Source organism: Lissotriton vulgaris, chromosome 7 (genome assembly GCF_964263255.1).
Source record: "Lissotriton vulgaris chromosome 7, aLisVul1.2, whole genome shotgun sequence".
Taxonomy (NCBI): Eukaryota; Metazoa; Chordata; class Amphibia; order Caudata; family Salamandridae; genus Lissotriton; species Lissotriton vulgaris.
In genome coordinates this window covers 1,250,147,884-1,250,168,353 of record NC_141695.1, presented here as the reverse complement: position 1 = coordinate 1,250,168,353, position 20,470 = coordinate 1,250,147,884, and the positions used below count along the sequence as shown (strand labels likewise).

At 45.9% G+C, this 20,470-nt stretch overlaps 1 protein-coding gene across 1 annotated transcript in view; it reads left to right on the top strand.

The window, feature by feature from the left end:
- HK3 (hexokinase 3) overlaps window positions 1-20,470 on the top strand; it is a 330,397-nt gene that overhangs the window by 239,208 nt on the left and 70,719 nt on the right. The window contains exons 8-11 of the mRNA XM_086931767.1: window positions 11,389-11,572; window positions 11,657-11,812; window positions 13,330-13,563; window positions 20,118-20,422. Of these exons, the coding sequence (XP_086787893.1) occupies window positions 11,389-11,572; window positions 11,657-11,812; window positions 13,330-13,563; window positions 20,118-20,422 (879 nt within the window). The remainder of the gene's footprint in view (window positions 1-11,388; window positions 11,573-11,656; window positions 11,813-13,329; window positions 13,564-20,117; window positions 20,423-20,470) is intronic.

Genomic DNA, 20,470 nt, shown 5'->3' with positions numbered 1-20,470 from the left:
GGCACCATATGGAAATAACTCAGTGGCAAAATACAGGTTTCCCCTATAGTACCTTATGGAGCCAGGCTTTTATCCCATGCGGTGAACATGCTGACGGGACTGACAGGCGCAAAAGGCTTTGAAGGATATCAGTCAGGGTTCAAGAAATGAAGCCAAGACTGTGTACATGCAACGAAAGGTAAGATTTAGACAGCAGTGCTAGACGCCGCTGTTAAGGTGAAAAAAAAAGCTAGATCGAAATGGTTAAATAAATCTGACTCGCTGGTAATTTGCCTGTGTGCATGCCATTCAATCATTTTAGCTTGTCTGTGCCACTACAGAGAGAGACCAACTAATTGCAACTCAAGGGCATATTTACAATGAAGTGATGGAGTGCGGCGTTAGCCTACCTCGCTTAACGCTGTGCTCAGACACTTCAGAAACGCAGGGCTGCACCATATTTACAACAATATGGTTTGGCCCCGCATTTCCCCCTACGCTAGTGCTAAACTTAGCTGCCTAGTGCCAATGCAGGCACCACTGCACCACAGTGCAAGGGTGTCTGCATTAAGGGGAAGATTGTTTATGTGCATGAAGGTCTTCCTTCCTGTACATAAACAATCCATAAATTAGGTTTTGTAACTTTTAGGAGTGCTGCTTAATGCAGCACACATAGAAGTTGCAAAATGTAATTTTTTTATTGTTTATGCGCAAGAAGGGACTCCTTCCTGTACATAAAATATCAATGGCAATTTGCTGTTTCCATGTGTGCTGCACAATGCAGCACACATGGAAACAGCAGAACCTAGGAGAAATAAAGCATTTCTCCTTGTTTCGCCTGTTTAAAACCAGGTTCTCCCTGGTCTCAATTTTGGCGCTGCCTCCTATTTTTGCCACCCTTGTAAATAGGGGGTAGTGTAAAAATAAATGGGTTTTGGGGTGGAACGCCCACCACAACCCCCGTTGCCTTCCCCTTCACGCTAAGTACAGCGTGAAAGGGTGCCTTATTTGGAAGGCAGCGTTAAGCCACGATAAGTGGCTTGACGCTGCCTTGTAATAAAGGCGATGCCCCTATTGCCACCACAATGTCACTGAAAGTGACATTGTGGTGGCGACAGGGGCTTCTGAATATGCCCCTCAATCCTTTACACCCTGAACCTGTCTGCTAGGGTGGGTCCCACTTGAATAAGACACAAACAGCACCTCACTGATTTAGGTTTGTTCGCATCATCAGTGAGATGCAGCTTGAGTTGTGTACACCAGCACCGGTTCCAGTTCTATGTCTGAAAATACCCCTTCCATGACTCAGGAAATTTAGACAGCAAACAAAGTTATGAATGGAAATTCTAGCAATAAATCTGGACCAGTGGTAATTACTCAGGGCTCATTTCATAGTTTATTAATTCAGCTTGCCTGTGTCATTACAGAGAGACCTTCCAACCCACACTGTGCCACTATGTCATATCAGTTCCCATCACACGGTCACTCAGTGAAAATTCAATATCACATGGTATGCACACAATTAGCTGGAAAACCTTGTAGAAAGCAGGTTTACAGCTAATTGTTGAAGGTTCTGTGCAGCAGATTCATGTTTTGGGGTGTGAACCCCCAGGCCATCGGTGGTAGCCTCAGAAGCTTTGCTTTTTGGTGAAGGCAGTCAATTTAAAGTGCTTCTGGCTGTGCTTGGCACTAAGCCCTGCCCCTTCAAGATCCTACCCAATCCTCACATGGTGGAAAAGTTTAGTAATTTGGCAGGTTTTAGACAGGAATCAACCATATGTAAACTAGTCTTCACCCTGACCTAAAATGGACCGTCCAACCAGACCAAGTCCTCTTTCAATGGCAACGTTAGACCGGATTCGGGTTTGTACGCTTCATGGGTTTTAGGATACAGAATATGTCCCAGATTAAATACCGGTGACTGAGATTTATTCCAGCATTCAGTCACTTTTGTGCATCTCAGTTAATAAACCGGAGAGGGTTGGGTATGCCTAAATGGTCTTGAGACTTGCTGTAGCCAGGACTGGAGTAGCACGTCAACTGATGAAGCCCCACAGGCCTGCGGTTTCGCCTGTTCCCATTTGGAGTTATCACAACTTAGCACGGCAGGCTTCACTGTGCGCTGTGGTCATGATTTAATTACATATCCTTGGCCCCTGACTATAATGCCGCAGGGAGCTAATAAGGAAGGCCAGAGATGCAACCAGAGTAATTGCCAGTAGCTAAGATTATTTCTAGCATTTTATCCATCACATTTTGTTCTTCTCAGGCGCATTTATTTCAGCCTTGATATATTCACTTCTGATGCAGGAGACTCAGTTTTTCGTTGGGGATCACTGCATGGTAAATATATGCGAAAGAAACAAATGTGCATAGATTGGTCAGAAAGCTTATGTGGTTTACTTGACTACTATAGGAATTTGTGGGCAGCCTAGAGCTTGCAGGTTTCAATTCTGGTAAGGTAGATCAGTGGGTTGATGCACATGCTACAGATATCTCTTTATGATCTGCAGTTCACAGACTTGAATTATGTTTATGTTTCACACAGGTTCAAGTCAGCCACTTGTTCTTTCAAGGTCAATACAAATATATATATTTATTTTAGGAAACAATAACATGTATTTTTCCGAAATCCAAGCTTAAATTCCGTATGTAGTGTGTGGTATATAAATGCACATTAATACTCACCACATGTGCGCACCGGTGAAGTCTTTCACATTCACCTCTAAATGTCAAACAGTCTGCCCTCAACTTAATTAGCCCCCTGCCTGGCATCTATGTGTAACCTATACGTTGCATGTCCCATCACCCATCTGCACAGGAAGTGATGTCACTGGATCTCCTATCATCCACCTATACAGGAAGTGTTTTCACAGAATTTCTCATCATCCATCTGGACAGGAACTGACATTACTGATTTTCTTGTCAAAACCGTTGTTAAAAGAAGAAGCCAAGCTAGAAGACTTCATTTTCCATCATCCATCAGCACGGGAAGTGACATCACTGGAACTCCCATCATCCCCTACACAGGAAGTGACATCACTGATTTTCCCATCATCTATCTGGACAGGAAGTGACTTTACTGGTTCCCCCCAAACCATCTTTAAAAGAAGAAGCCAAGCAAGAGGGCTTCATTTCCTATCACTCATCAGCATAGGAAGTGACATCACTTGATCGCTCATCATCCATCCACATGAGAAGTGATATAACTGAATTTCCCATCATCTGTCTAGACAGAAAGTGATATTACTAGTTTTACTATCAAAACCATCTTTAAAAGAAGAAGCCAAGCAAAATGACTTCATTTCCATCACCCATCAGCACAGGAAGTGACATCACTGAATCTCCCATCATCCACGTACAGAGGAAGTGACATCACTGAATTTCCCATCATCCATCTGGACAGAAAGTGGCCTTACTGGTTTCCCAGCCAAAAGCATCTTTAAAAGAAGCAAGAGAACTTAATTTCCCATCTCCTATCAGCACAGGAAATGACTTCACAGCTCCCTGCACTCCTCCCCCTCCCAGGATGTGTTAATGGCAGCTGCAACACAGATACGCAGTAGATATGCGCAGCGGGTGCGCTGATGGAGCACCAAAGGCAAACCTGTCTGTGCTCATCCACGCCTAGACCACACCTAGCACCAGGAACCCTGGTCCGATCACCGACCAGTGATTCTCAACAGAACTCCTCAGGTCAATAGACCCTGGGTGAAATTCCCCCACCTGATGCCATGCCACACCTCACAGCACCGTAGGTACTTGCACCTGCACCCACTGCCAGTTCTCCAGTAGCCACATACCCACAACCCCCATGCAAATACTAACAACGCCCTAAACACCCCATACCAACTCATGCTACATAAGCACCAACAACGTCTGCACCACACACAACAGCAAACCTGCACGTCAACACTCATTCTCATGCATGCTTCTCAACACACAATCACTCAGCAAACACACTATCGAAATATGGGCCTACATCCTCTTCATCACAGAGACCTGTCTCAACCCCTCATCGGCTCCTGAAATCTCCACAGCAATCCCAGCAGGCTACAAGAACGCTCAACAGGACTGCCTTCACAAGCCAGGAGGAGGACTCTCTATCATCTACAGGGAATCCATGAAATGCACAACATCCATAGAGAACACTACCCTATTCATGGAACACTTGCACTTCAATCTGAAAATCTGCGAAAACTTCAGCCTGAACGGAACCCTCACCTACCAACCACTGGACCGCGAGCCTCCTTTACCAACTTCATCACTAACTTCATTGCTCCGCTTACCATCGAATCCAGAGCCTACATTCTCGTAGGTGACCACAACTTTCACCTATAAGACTAAAACAACCCCTACTCCAGAGCACTACTCGAAAGCATGAGCAACATCAGACTCACTCTGCTCGTCCTAGAACCAGCACACACCACAGGACACACACTGGAACCCATCTTCACCACCAGTGACAGCATCAAATACAACTCCACCTTCCCGCTCACATGGACCAACCACTCCATCATCCACTACCAAGTCAACACACCTCAATTCAACACCCCAAACAGGTTCAGCATTCCAAACCGCAGCTGAAGCAAATTCACAGAAGCAGACTGGCTTAGCGCTCTCAGCACTGATCAACCTAGCCCCACAGCTTGACAAGGACCTCATAACTTTAACAACTGGATCAAGAACGGCACAGACCTCCTCACATCCATCAAACCAAACAAGTATAGTAGATCAAACAAGCAGGCCAGCTGGTACACAGAAGACTTCAGAGACACCAAACAACACTGTAAACAGCTTGAACAGAAATAGAGAGCCAGCCACAACACCACCGACAGACCTACCCACAAGGCTTCACTCAACCCCTATCTCCAGCAGATAAGAGATACCAAGAAAAAAGGACAAGTGGATCGCATTGAGGGGAGCTCCAACATCTGCAAGGAGATCTTCTCGATCGTTAAGGTTTTCACCTCGCCCTCAACCACTGTGAACTACATCGCTGCCTCCCAACAACATTTCAATAAGCTATCAAACTTCCACCAAAGCAAAATCGCAAAGATCTACAGCAACTTCGTATACCAATCCAACCCCAGAGAACGTGTTGTGTACCTACCCACCAGCAACCAAGGCAGCCACCTGACCGAATGGACAACCGTCACCAGAAACACCACAGTGGCAATCATGTGACCATCCACTTCGGTCCCAGTGGACCGATGCCCCTACTACATTTGCAACCGGGGAACATCACCAATCAGCACCACCATGATCCACATCATCAACACCTCCATCACATATGCCACTTTTCCATATGAATAGAAAATTGCAGAAATCAACGCCCTCCTCAAGAAGCCCACAGCCGACCCAAATCAACTGAGCAACTTCCGACCCATCTCTCTGCTTCCCTATCCAGCCAAAGGGATTGAGAAAGCCATCAACAAGCAACTCACAACCCAGCTCAAGCTTCACCATCTTCTAGACAATACTCAATCAGGATTCAGAAAGAAACAACACCGAAACAGCACTCATTACGGCCACTGAAGACATTAGAATCATCCTGGACTGAGGAGAAACAGTGGCCCTCATCTTGCTCGACCTCTCTGCGTCTTCAACACTGTCTCTCATAACACCTTCATCAGAAGACGAGATTGGCATACAGGGATGCTCTCTGAAATGGATCTATTACTTCCTTACCGGAAGAATCTAAAGGGTCAGGCTACTATTCTTCACATCAGAAACTAATAAATTGATAAGTAGAGTTCCACAGGAATCATCCCTCAGCCCCACCCTTTACAACACATACATAACACTGCTCGCCAACATCAAACGATCACAAGACATCACATCATCTTCTACGCCAATGACACCCAACTCATCCTCTCCCTGATGGACAACACAACCATCGCCAGAACCAGCTTCACCAACTGCATGACCATGGTACCGAACTGGATGCAAACCAACTGCCTGAAGCTCAACTCTGACAAGACGGAAGTACTGTTCTTCGGCAACAAGTCTTCCCCATGGGGCTCCATCTGGTGGCCTTTTGAGCTACGACCGCCATCCACTTTCACAGACCACGCAAAAAATCTAGGGGTCATCCTAGATGACAAATTCATCAGTGTGCACCTCCTGTTTCCACATCCTACACATTCTGAGAAAAAATCTTCAAATGGTTGCCTCTGAACACCAGATGGACCGTCACGCAAGAACTTATCAGAAACAAGCTTGACTACAGCAACATTCTCTATGCAGGAATCTCCAAACAACTCCTACACAGGCTCCCAACCATCTAGAACACCACTGCAAGCCTCGTACTCGACCTCCGATGCCATGCCATGCCACACCCACATCACACCGCAACTCAGGAAGCTTCACTGCTCCCCATTCACAAGCGCAGCCAATTCAATCTTCTCACATACAAAGGTTTACCAAACATAGGACCAGAATACCTGAACAGCTGCATACCCTTTCACCAACCCAACAGACACCTACCCTATGCCTCACTCTCACTCACACACATTCCCAGCATCTGCAAAACCAAAACTGAAGGTCCCTCACTCTCCTAAATCGCACCCGAGACACGGAACAACCTCCCTCAACATATCAGAGCCTCCGCCTTACTTCTTGAGTTACGTAAGAAGCTGAGGACCTCGCATTTTGTATACGCACCATGGGGAACACAAACCTACACACTTGCCCAAGTGCCTGGATACGCTCTTGGGAGATTCGTGCGCTATACAAATCAATATAACATAACATAGCATAACATGTATAACTGCTAAAAGGATAGATTTGAGATGTAATGTATCTGTTGCATATCTCTTTGTGTAACCTACATTTACAGATAGAGCACAGTGTTGCAGGCATCAGTGTGTATCACACAGTGCACAGGGCTGAATCAAAGCCACAACACCCCTCGATGGGCTTAAGTGTCTTTGACAAGAATCTGCTTGCTACCTGTGGATGAGTCACAGGTTTGAATCCTGGCAAGGGAGATTCTTTCTGAGCACAATAACATGAGTGACACCCAACTGGGTTATAATAACTCATACTCAACAGGTAACCAAGTTTATGGTTTGTGCCCCCTACTATAATTCCTCACTGAGATGCCGCTGGTGGTATGCGACGTTTACAACGCAAGCGTTACAACGCCGTACCATTACGACGCAGTCATAACAACGAAAGTTGTTACAACGAATCGCGCTGGGGGGCGCTCAAGGATAGTAAATAATTTAATTTACTATCCCAACACCTTCCCTACTATCCACGGGGACTGGTGTTGGAATAGTAAATTACATTTTTTTAATTTGCGCCCCCCAACGCAAGTCGTTGTAACGACTTGCGTTGTTACAACCGCGTTGTAATGGAACGCGTTGTAAAAGTGTGCGTGGTAATAACGTACATCCGCTGGTGGTTTATGGCCCAGACTTCTTCTTTCACTTTTACATGGCATATGCATGCACTTTATCTTATCCAGCATGCTTTCTCTTGGTTTTCTGACTTTCGTGGTCTTGCCAAGGCTTCTTAAGAACAGTTGAGTTTTAGGACTGTTTGCAATGCTGCAGGTCTCATGGAATATATCAAGAAGCAGTCAGGGGCTTACTGCTGCATGCCTGTCACTGCTTCCCAAGGTTATTACCCCAGGGCAGAGCTGTTATAGAAAATGGATGGTCGTGATCGCTGAGGCTCAGCCACTGAGGGCTTTAAAATCTGCTCGAACAGCGGGATGTACCGAAAGACCTAGGGTGAACAGCGAGCCACATGCATTCAAACCCTGGGTAAATCAGAGAGCTGTTTGTTCGAAATACCTGTGGAAAGCAAACAGATAAAACATGGAGTCAATCAGGGCTGTGCACTCCTCCACCCTAACTCTTGCAGGTGTGTGCTTTGCAGCCCTAAGCTAGGCGGATTTGTCACTTCTGGGCCAAGCATAGCCCTGGGGTTTCAGATAACTGGGTGAATTGAGCTGTGTGGTCATCAGTTGTGCATAGACTTGCACGCTTGTAAGGCCTGCGCCAAACAGAGCTGTGCGCGTTTCAGGTTTGGGTGAAGTAGAGACGTGGGCTACTTATGTCTGTGTCAAATAGAGCTGTGGATTTTAGGTTTTATTAAGCAGAGCGGTTTGCTTATTTACTTTTTTGTCAAGTGGCACAGTCTTTTGAGGCCTACTAAACTAAGCAGAGCTGTGTGCTTTTCAGATATCGGTCAAGTAGAGCTGTGAGCTTTTCAGGTCTGGGTCAGTAGAGCTGCTTTCTTATCAGGTCTGGGTCAGTAGAGCTGTTTGCTTTTCAGGGCTGTGTCGAGTAGAGCTGTTTGCCTTTTAGGGCTGGTTCAAGTAGAGTTATGCGGTTTTCAGGTATGGGTCGAGTAGAGCTGTTTACTTTTCAGGTCTGGGTCGAGATGTTTGCTTTTCAGGTCTGGGAGAAGTAGAGTTGTGTGCTTTTCCCGACTGAGTCAAGTAGAGCTGTTTTTGCTTTTCGGGGGTGGTTCAAGTAGAGCTATTTGTTTTTGAGGTCTGAGTCAAGTAGAGCTGTTTGCCTTGCGACGCTGGGTCGAGTAGAGCTGTGTGTTTTTCAGGTCTGGTTCAAGTAGAGCTGTTTACTTTTCAGGTCTGGGTCACGTAGAGTTGTGTACTTTTCACGTCTGAGTCAAGTAGAACTGTGCTTTTCGGGGGTTGTTCAAGTAGAGCTGTTTGCTTTTCAGGGCTGGGTCAAGTAGAGCTGTATGTTTTTCAGGTCTGGTTCAAGTAGAGCTCTTTGCCTTTTGGGGCTGGGTCGAGTAGAGCTGTGTGTTTTTCAGGTCTGGTTCAAGTAGAGCTGTTTACTTTTCAGGTCTGGGTCACGTAGAGTTGTGTACTTTTCCCATCTGAGTCAAGTAGAACTGTTTGCTTTTCGGGGGTTGTTCAAGTAGAGCTGTTTGCTTTTCAGGGCGGGGTCCAGTAGAGCTATTTGTTTTTTGAGGTCTGGGTTAAGTAGAACTCTTTGCCTTTTGGGGCTGGGTCGAGTAGAGCTGTGTGTTTTTCAGGTCTGGTTCAAGTAGAGCTGTATATTTTTTAAGTCGGGGTCACCTAGAATTGCATGCTTTTCACATCTGAGTCAAGTCGAGCTGTGTGCTTTTCGGAGCTGTGTGAAACAGGCTGTTTGCTTCTCAGATCTGGCTCCGGTATTACTGCCTTCAGTTCAAGCCTGGACTAAACAAAACTCTGGGCTGTTCAGGTCTGGATTAGGTAGAGCTGTTACTTTTCAGCCCCTGGTCAACCAAAGCTGCTTTGTAAGCAGGAAGCTGTGTATGTTTCAGCCCTGGATCATCCACAGAGCTCTGCACATTTCATTCAAAGTTTAAGTAGGGAGCTGTGTACTATTTCAGCCATGGATGCGTGAAAGAGCTGTGCTCGTCTGTGCTTTTAGCCAAGTATATATTTGTACTCTGCAACAATGCACCAATCAGGGGATCCTTGTCCTCTGATAGAGCTGTGCTTTTTTAAAGATTTGTTGAAGGAGTTGATTTTTTCAGTAATAAGACAAATAAGGATTTGTTTAGCTCTTCACCACGAGTCTGTTGGACTTTTCAAAAATGGGTCACTTAGCTGTGCTCTGCTCAGACACCAGATCAGCAGAACCCTGATCTTTTCATCTGAGAACAAGTCATCTGTGTATCTCCCTTTAATCTTGGGTTTCACAGGGCGCTCTTTCATACACGGCTGAGGCAGAGGGATGCTCACTTTATAGCCCTGATTCAATGGTGAGTCTGTGGAATCATTTATTTGTAGTTTTATGTAGCGTGAGCTAGAAAGACTGGGAGGCCGAGCACTTTACAGAGAAGCATGAAGTCCAAAGGAATATCTAGGAAAGCATGGATTATTACATTTATTCAAGTTGAAGTCAAGAAAATAGGGGCCTCATTTAAGAGGCTGTGCGTCAATTTTACGCTGCTGGTGCGTCACTTTTTGTGACGCACCAGTGGCGTAAAAAATGCGCCTTGTTGCACCATATTTACAAAGTGACGCATCTAGGTAGATGCTTCACTTTGTAAACCCCTGCGCCACATTATACCTGCGCCAGGTATAATGTATGCAAGGGGGGCGTATTGACGCAAGAAAGGTCGTAGAAGTGACACAGTGAAATCTATGAGATTTCACTGCGTCACTTCTAGAACGCCGTTGCGTCAAAATCTTGCGCCTGCCTCACAGCAGGCGTAAGACTGACATAGGCCCTTACACATGGGGCTTGCCCCATGTGAAAGGACGCATTGCTGGAGTTGCGTCACTTTTGTGACACACTCCAGCAATGCGTCACTTTTGCGCTTACAGATACGTCAGAAATACTGACGTATCTGTAAGTCCTTGCGCAATGATGCGTCATATTGTAAATATGACGCATCATTGGGCTCGCAAGGAGGGCGCAATGAAAAGTGACGCATCGCTGTTTTCTTGCAGCGATGCGTCACTTTTCATAAATGAGGCCCTATGAATATAAGGTGTTAATGAGGACAATCATGGAATCGTCAGCCTGTTGTCTTGGACAGTAAGGGGAGATTTAAGGAGTGCACTGCTAAATGTACCAGTCTGTGTTGCTGCTGTTGGGTAATGAAAGTAGGCAGAGTTCAGATTAACCGCATATGCAGTAACATCTAGAGCATATCCGCCTTGATCCCAATTCAGTGTATTCGTTGGGTTGCCCAAATACTGACATCCTTGACGGCCAACTTGTGCGCAATCAGAACTGGACGTGGCGCTGAGGAGATATTGTGGCTTAGAGCTTTTTTTTTTTTTTTAATTCTCATATAAGGGATTTGTTCTTAGATAAAGGGCGGAGTTTCGTATTTCACTTCATGTACTCCCTGCAAAAACCTCTTTAGGGTTCTTGTTTTTTTTTGGGAAAGATGGTGTTTCCAGGTGGAGAGAGCATTATTTTTGGGGGGGCTGAGTGTGTTTCTAACCTCAGAGGGGCATATTCACAAGAAAGTGGTGAAGCGTGTCGTTAAGCCAAGAAAGGCTAATGACACACTTGGTCACTTCAGAAAGGCAGGGCTGCACCATATTTACTAGAATATGGCACAGCCCTGTGTTTCCCCCTGTGCTGGTGCTAACTTTAGCTGCCTAGCGCCAACGCAGGCCACCTTGCACCTTAGTGCAAGGGTGTCTGCAATGAGGGGAAGATTGTTTATGGGCACAAAGGTCTCCCTTCCTGCACATAAACAATCTTTAAATGCTGTTTTGTAACTTCTATGTGTGCTGCTTAACTCAAAGTCACAATCCAGAGACATTTGTGTTTTCTCAAAACCTAGGGTACCAGTCCCACCCACTTCGACCTGAGGCAAAAGCCATGTTGATCTACCCCCAAGTGGGTGACTTTGGGTACAGTTCCATCAACCAGCAGCTTCACACTTTCTTTGTTTGTTGTCTGCATACAGGCACTGGCTCCAATGCCTGCTACATGGAAGAGCTGCGGAATGTGGAGCGGCTCGAGGGGGACGAAGGCCGCATGTGTGTGAACATGGAGTGGGGTGCCTTCGGTGACGATGGCGCACTGGCCCACATACAGACAGAGTTTGATCACCAAGTGGACCAGGAGTCCCTGAATCCGGGGAAGCAGAGGTAAGTGTGAGTCCAGAAGCGAGTGTTAAAGCATTGCTCCGGACAGTTGTTTCCCACACCTAACATATATGGCCTTTCTCACAGCTTTGAGAAGATGATCAGTGGCATGTACATGGGGGAGATCGCACGACTCATCATGGTCAAGCTGGCGGCGCAAGGACTTCTTTTCCACAGAGGTGCCACACCTGCTCTCCTCACTAAGGGAAGCTTCGAGACCAAGCATGTTTCTGCTATAGAAGAGTGAGTACTATAGTTTAGTTTAGAAAATATGGGTAGAGTTATACGACTCCTCCTGAACATAGTTTTACCCTTTTCCGCCATACACAAAACAGGCATAATACCTGGCCAGGCTGATGCTTCCGGGCATAATATTGTCCTGGTCTTGCAACTTGCTGAGACCGCCTCTTCTCCATGTGGAATTCTACATAACATAAAATTCTTGGCCGTTGTAAATGGAGGGTTTTTCTGCAGAAAATACCTTTGTGAATCATGCCCTTAGAGTTACTCTCTTTATTTTCTCCCACATACCTTTCAAACTATGAAAGATTGTGGAGATGTGGCATGACGATCAGAGCTGCCGACTTTGAAACTGGGAACCAGGTTTGAGTCTTGGCGTCGGCTCAACATCCTGTGCTTCTGGGCAAATCATTTAATGTCCCTGTGCTTACCAAAAAACGAATGTGTCCTTGAGTAACACAACTGGTGCTCATGTAAAGCACTCCAATACCTTTGGGTTAAGTTTGGGCTATATAAAACTGCACACAAAAAAAAGATTGACCAGTGCCTAATGTGTACTGGTGGTTGCAGGTAGTGGTGTGGTTGCTCTTTTGGGAGAATCAGGACTTGTTTTAATGATACATCTTTGACACAGAATGAGAGGGCGCACAGCAGAAAAAGAGATAAAAAACAAGAAAGAGACTACAGGAATACAGCGACAAATGGAGGAAGCGGATGAAAAACAACTTGCAAGACTGAGAGAAAGGGACAGTAAGCGAAGGTGGTGGATGAAAGAGGCATGAGGTAGAATCAAAACAAGGCAGCCTTGCTATTCGCTATGTTGGCATTCAACAATACTGGCAGCCGGCTTCTAAACAAACGTACGATTTTTACAAATTAAGTACGAAGTTTAACTCAACTCAGAGTTTCCTCTGAAGACTATCTGGAGCATCACTTATGATGATTTGTAGATAAACCCCCTCCCTTGGTGTTCCTCTACCTATGGGCGAGTACCTGTTCTGCTGATACCTAGAAGGACTAGCACCAATTCTTATTCTCAGTTGATTGCAGGACCCTTTGTGCTGATGTATTTGGCATAGGCCTGGGAGCAGAGGTTAATGTGTGAAAAAATAAGCACCGGGGCTCTCGTCAGGAGGCAGCTTGCACCAGCCCATTTCTCCTGTTAGCGCTGCCTAAAACAAAACCTACTACTAGCTATGAAAGTGGGAAGAGGATGTGGTGTAATGGCCGGAGCTGCTGACTTAGGCATTGGGGAACCAGGTTTGAGCTTCGGCGTCAGCTCAACTGCTGATTCTGGGCAAATTACTTAATCTCCCCATGCCTGCCTGTGTGCTTAACTGGTGCTCATGAAAAGTGCCGGTGTTGATGATTAAGTGCTGAGCACCAGAAACCACCGGCTCATTTTAAACACCGCCTGGGAGAACCCTTCTCTGATGTTCTGCAGATGTGCAGGTGCCAAGGACAGACTCTTTTTGTGGGGTCCCTTCGATGACAACCTGACACTTTTCTCCCTATCATAGTGACACCAGCGGTTTGGAAGGAGTAAAGAAGGTTCTGTCCCAGTTTGGCCTACAAGCAAGCGACGCGGACTGCCTCAACGTCCGGATGGTCTGCAGCATGGTGTCCACCCGCTCCGCGAGACTGTGCGCTGCTGGACTGGCGGCCATCGTCACGCGAATCCAGAAGAACCGAGGATTGACAGAACTCCACACAACAGTGGGGGTGGATGGAACTGTATATAAGAAACACCCAAAGTAAGTCTTCCAGTGCACATAAGCACACTAATGCAGTATCTTTCATAGTAGCTATCACACAGTCTATTACTTTATCTTCTACACTTTATATCACCCTCTCCATCACATTGTCTAGTACACAATTACAGACTTAGGGCCCGATTCACAGAACTAACTTAAGACAAAATCCTAAACTTACTACTTTTGGTATTCACAGGAGTTAGGATTTTGTCTTAAGTTTGTCTTAAGACAGACTTAAGACAAAATCCTAACTTAAGTCTGTGTTAAGTCTGTTTTAAGACAAACTTAAGACAAAATCCTAACTTCTGTGAATACCAAAAGTAGTAAGTTTAGGATTTTATCTTAAGTCAGTTCTGTGAATCGGGCCCATAGTAGCTGCAGCAGCGATCATTCTATACATATATAAAATAATCTTGCCCCAATAACGTGCTAGAGCAGCTATATTAATAATCACACACTCGCATATGTATTACTAAAGTGCAAAGATCAAATTCCATACTAGAACCGAAGTACAATGTAAGTGACATCAGAAAACACTGCTTACTCTCTGAAAGGAAGTAAATAGCTCTGCTAATAATCACGAGACCCATTCAGTATGACTTTATCTCATCTCGAGTCCTGGATTTAATCTCTTTTATTCGGGTTTTGGTTAAGTACAGTTGTGTACAACTGCTACACATGGCCATCATTGCTTGAAACTTATATGTTAGGAAGAACCATTATCCCCCTCCTATGATTTGAACTCTTGTGAGCCATGGCCCCATAATACACCTTTTACTGATAATAAATAGCGTATTGCATTGTTCAAATCTGCATATATGGTTTAGACCATGATGGCTCTTCGCTCACACACGTGTGTGTGCGTGTGCGTGCGTGTGCATGTGTTTGGAGAGAGAGAGAGAGAAAGAGAGAGAGAGAGAGAGAGAGAGAGAGAGAGAGAGAGAGAGATAATGGATGCATGTCTGGCTAATGTTGCCATTGAGGAATCCTGGTGGCCAAATACACCACTTGGCTGAAGGTTTTTTAATATGACCTGAACCTCTGGTGCTATTTTAATGGCAGCTAGTAGGCTCCTGCTTTTTGGTCTTTATAAGTCTACCCTATATTTGATTTCATCTGACTGGTTCCTAATTCTTTCCTTTTCCTGCTGCATTGAAGTGATTTATTCCTGACCTACCAAACAACGAGCAGCCTAATTTAGTGCAATTTCTGAAAGAGACAGAAAAAGAGGGCACCAGGAAGAGGGAGGGACAGAGAGAGAGAGAGAGAGAGAGAGAGAGAGAGAGAGCACCCACTTTTCAAACACAACTCTTTTTCACAAGCAAACAGTTTTTCTATATACACACCTGGTGCAGGGAGACTGGGGTGGAACATTGGAAGTGACCCATACAACACCTCCCCTCCACCTCGTTGTCTTAGTAATATCCTGGAAACACTTCCTCCCTTCTTGTGGTTGGCTCTGCATGCATCCTGGGTTCGAGCTCTCTCACTGACCTGAGTGGTTTGTCAAACATGGGCATCTAACTTAACCTACCCATGTCCTTGCAGTCCCAGGGAGCAGTGGATGGGAAATGAGCCTGGTTTGGTCCCAGATCCCCCCTTGCCATCTCGTGGACTCAAAGGTAGGCTTACCAGCCACCAGGAAACTCCAGGAGACATTGACAGATTTGAGATCAGGTGACTTTGAAGATGGAAGACAGTCTGAACTCCACATCTCTGTAAGGAAAACAAAAAAAGGGAAATATGGATTGCTTGGATTGATCTCCGCCTCTGCCGTCCCATCAATCGTATTTTTTGGTGACTGGGACACTCCAGACAGGGATCAACCATATGCAAACCAGCCAAGGTCCTACTCCAATCGGAGCAGTTCAACCCGAACTGGAATTCCATACCACATCTGATTGGGTACTGACTGAAGGTCCCAGCTCCATGACATGGACCAGCCTGGCAATTCTGCACTCTGCTTGTTTCTCTGACTCACCCCTTCTTGAGGTCTGGACTGTAGAACAACTGGTTGCACACCTACAAGACAACAGCGAGACACTGAAACACCACTGTTACAGCCAAGCCTCTGCTCTCAAGACTCAACAGTTGTAAAACAAGAACATATTTTAGCTTATGGCTGCTGGTCAGCTCACAAGCAATGCCCCTTTGGAGCCCTGTGGTGTTCTGAGAATACTTTTTCACAGACTCACTGTCACTGATTTGCGAATTCACTGATTCACCTACTTACGTATTGCTTCTCCTGTGTAGCTCTCCTTGCATTCTCTCTTTCTCTCTCTCTCTCTCCCGCCCCTCCCTTTCTCTCTGGCTTGCAATCTCTCTCTGAATCCCTTAGAACATCTTAGTGGATAGGTGTGCCGGCTGAAGAAATCTCCGCACACTCTGAAGGTCTCAGATTGTAATCCCTCTGAAGGCAGCTCATACTCTCGTCCTTCCAGGATTGTGAAGTGAGTGAGTGTCAGCTGGGTGAGCATTGCTGCTCTTATTTCCTCCAGTGGTGCTTTAGCTCTCTAGAATAAAACATTGTTATTCTCGCTGTGTGTCTTAAAATTTCTGAGTTTTTCTATTCTCCTCTCTCGCTTTCTCTGCAGTCCCTCTCTTTACTCTTCTTGTTGAACTTCCTCTCTGCCTCTCACTTCATCTATCTTCTTTCCTGTTTCTTCTTGTGTTTCTTCATTTCTCTCCAATTTCTTCTAGTTTCACTACTCTCTTCTTTCTACTCTTTTTTCTTCTACGTTATCTTCTGTCCTGTTTGCTGATCAGTGCTTTTCTTTTCTACTTTCTTCATGACCTCCTCATAAGTCTTCCTTGCCACATGAGCAACAAAGTGAGCTTCCGATCCGCTCCAAAACCCTCCAAAGCAAAGTTAGCATCCCATGCCTCATCATCCCCTTTTGTATCGCTTTGTTCGCCCTAAGTTGGCAGGGTATGCTCAGACGTGAGTCCCTTGGTCACTTGGCCACTGGATTCAAGATAGCCTGGCTGATGAGGATTATGAATCCGAAACCGATCCCAGGATGCTTGTTTCCGGTCCAGGGAAGACATGGCTTGGCAGTTCGGGCTGGACTGTTCCCATGAGGCACAGGGTCAGACTGATTTGCATATGGCCATGTCTGAACTGGGGTGGCTGAGTGAGCTAAAGAATGGTGATGGATTAAACCCAGATCAGTTGACTGGGGGTGAGTGTTTGATTTGCTCAAATGCTCCGTCCATCATCCCCTTTTGTATCGCTTTGTTCACCCTAAGTTGGCAGGGTATGCTCAGACGTGAGTCCCTTGCTCACTTGGCCACTGGATTCAAGATAGCCTGGCTGATGAGGATTATGAATCCGAAACCGGTCCCAGGATGCTTCTTTCCGGTCCAGGGAAGACATGGCTTGGCAGTTCGGGCTGGACTGTTCCCATGAGGCACAGGGTCAGACTGATTTGCATATGGCCATGTCTGAACTGGGGTGGCTGAGTGAGCTAAAGAATGGTGATGGATTAAACCCAGATCAGTTGACTGGGGGTGAGTGTTTGATTTGCTCAAACGCTCCGTCCATCATCCCCTTTTGTATCGTCTCATCCCTCTCCAACATGGCAGACACACGTCACTCCTTACTTACTATAAGAGGAGAGTTGGCCCATCCCACTCATTTTGTTCCGTGCTGGACTCTCCAAGTGCGCTTTATTAGGTAAGTCGAGGTCCTGCTCTAGCAGGATACACGACCCTTAGGTGTAGGCCCTGCACAAGGGGGCCCATTTCCGTGTGTGTGCCCCCTCCTCCCACCCCTCCCTCTCTCCTTTGTCTTTACATCTCTCAGCACGCTCCTCCCTCTTCTTGCCTCTATCACCCACTTATTTTCTTATCCTATCTTTAATTTCTTTCTCTATTCTCATCGCATTTCACTTATCACTCTTAACACGTCCCTCCAATCTGTTGTTTGCATTCTTTACTTGTGTTTCCTATCTAATTCTTTGAATTTTCCCTCCTTTCAGATGTCTCTCCTCTTCATTCTTCTCTCACCTCCATTTCCTTCTGTTTCCTGGTATCTTCCTCACTGTTTCTTCTCCTTGTTTTCTATTTATGATGTTTTTCTTAGATGCTCTACTCTATTCTCCTCCCTCTCATAACTTTCTAATTACTTCTCCTCCAATTACTTCTCTCTCATCCTTGCCGGCGATTTATTTCCTACCCTCTCATTGCTTTCTTCCTTCTGCCTCTTTCTCCTCTCTCTTCCATTCTTCCTTGTCTCTCTTCTGTCTCTGTTTTTTAGATCGAGCCTGGGCAGCGCATGCACTGCTCTGCGAGGCATGTTGTATTCATGTACAGACTTGAAACTCTTCCCACTCTCCACCCATATTTTTAATTGGCTTGTATCATGGTCCACTGTAAATTGTGGCTGTCCATTGGTCAATAGGCTTAGTAGTCTCTCCTTAGTACCTCCTTGTCTTATTTTGTAACCTCCCATGGTGACACCCCTGTTACTTGTGTTTTTACTCAGTAGGCTTTAATTACAGCTTCCGAGCACTATTTTCTCAAAAAGCTTTGTCCTGCCTGCTGCTGCATGGGCGATGAATGCATGTGCAATGCAATAGGTTTCGCATATGCGAGGCTTTAAGCAATTGGTATTACAAATGATCATGCCTTTTATTTATCTGTTTTAAAAACAGCACATAAATAAAATACATTGTCATTTACAATTATAATACCTCAAACTCTCGTAAATGCAAGACCTATTGCATGGCAAATGCTTGTTCCTAGTCTGTCTTCACTAAAGTCCTCGTCTGCACCAGTAGTCATGAATGTGGCGACAGCCAGCTGTAAGTGCGCCGCCACCTCAGGCGTTGTTGCAAACTGCTTGGCGCTCTGTGTGCATATTTTGTGGACCTCCGTTGCGCAGTGAAGCCCTTGGTTGGGAACATGCCTTTCTAGGCAGTATGGAGGGTATGGCCTCTTAGTGCCGCCCCTGAATGCTTTTTCAGAATTAGTTGAACGAGGGTAAGTACTTGCGACTAGTCGCCCCTAGGGGTTCCCTGCCTTCTCCCCCGCTACTGACCACCTTGTTTCTGCATCCATATCTGCACCTCCCTCATAGCTGTTCATCCCTTTAATTTTCCTCATTCGCCCTCACGTTTTGTCTCAGCTTTTTGCCGACATAGGAGTTGATAATTGCCAGGGAGAACTCTAGGCTCTGTCCCCAGTTGCTTTCTTACATATGTTGACTGGCCATTGGGAGTGGCTAGGACTGGTCATAAATGTCCACTCCCTGTGCGCCTATGCAGTGATTGGTATGTTATTGATTCTGTCTTTTTGTAATAGGTGGTTTTATCAGAGAATGGATGTTTCTAATTGAATCAGTGTTGGTATTGGCAGATTGTGTGGTTTTCTCCATTTTCAAATCTCCCTAAACTATGTAAATGCAACAACGACCTATATCCAGCTGTTCTGTCCAATGTCATCTTATGGACTTTTAGGGCTCTGTGCAGGGGCTATTTGGGGGCTCCTTTTCAGAACAACTTTAAATTTTATTACCCATTTCCTGCTAATCCAAGCCCTCATTATGCCAAAGTTTCAGAACAGGTATCACACACAAAATAGGTCCTTGTAGTGGCCTCAAAAATCTCTGGATGATGAGAGACAGTCAGAGGTAGTGTCAGGTGGAGAGTAGAAGATAAGATGAGACGTAGAAATAGAGAGACATGAGATGGAGAGAGAACAAGTTCCCTTTCAAGGGGGGCCCTTGGAAGGTTGGGGCTTTGGGCAATTGTCTACTTTGTTCATGCCTTAAACTTCTCTGGCTCTGTACTTACTCAACGCTATTCCTGTGGTATTCTCTTTTATCTTCATTTCGCTCCTTTAACTCTACTTTTCTCCCCTCACTCGAACGCATCCTACTGCAGTTCTTTTCCATTCCTGTCTTCTTTCATCCTGTCCTTCTCTCTCATCCTCCCCTCTGTTGTTCCATCCACTCCTGTACTTTCACCTTCTCCCACCCATACTTCTGTCCTTTATTTCTCTTTGCTACCCTGATGTTACTGTCTTCTCGTATGTTCTTTTCTTTTGACCTCTTTCCCTTCTCTCCTCATCTCCGTTCTCTCATATGTTCTCCCCTTCTCTCCTCTTTTCTCTTTGATTTTCCTTCTTTACTCCCCTAAAAACTATTTATTCTTTCATTCCCCCATCTTTCTTTTACTCTCTTTTCGCTTCTGTCCTTCTCTAGCCTTTTCTTCTTTCCTTTCTCTCTGCTTGCTCTTTACTCCGGGTATTGAAGGCCCAGAGCTGCTTCCTGCTCCTCCATCTCGCCCTGTTTTTTTATCAGGAGGCATAGCAGGCAAAGAGAGAGATAGAGATAGAGAGAGAGAGAGAGAGAGCTAGAGAGAGAGAGAGAGAGAGAAAGAGAGAGAGAGAGAGAGAGGGGAAGAGAACAAGAACGAGCGAGTGAGAGAGAGACAGGTTCGAAAGAAAGAGATAGGAAGAGAGAAGGGTTGAGTTGAACATTTTTGCCAGGGCTTGCTTTTGATTCCCAGCCCTGCCCTGGTCTCACCTCTCTATGTTCATCACATCTCCAGGTTCAGTGAGCGGCTACAGAGTGCCTTGCAGGAGCTGGCCCCCCACTGCACAGTGAAGTTCATGCTGTCTGAAGATGGCAGCGGGAAGGGTGCCGCCATGGTGACGGCGGTGGCCACCCGCCTGGCGGTCCAGCGACAGCAGATCGATGACACGCTGGCCCCGTTCAAGCTGTCCTTGGAGCAGCTGCAGCAGGTTCAGGCCAGGATGACGGCTGAGATGAAGCGTGGCCTGAGGAAAGCTACCCATGAGGTAGCCGGCCTCCGCATGTTGCCCACCTTTGTCCGCGCCACGCCTGATGGCACAGGTATATGATATACAGTGACCGCCCCTCAAAAAAGCACTTTCCTCTAGT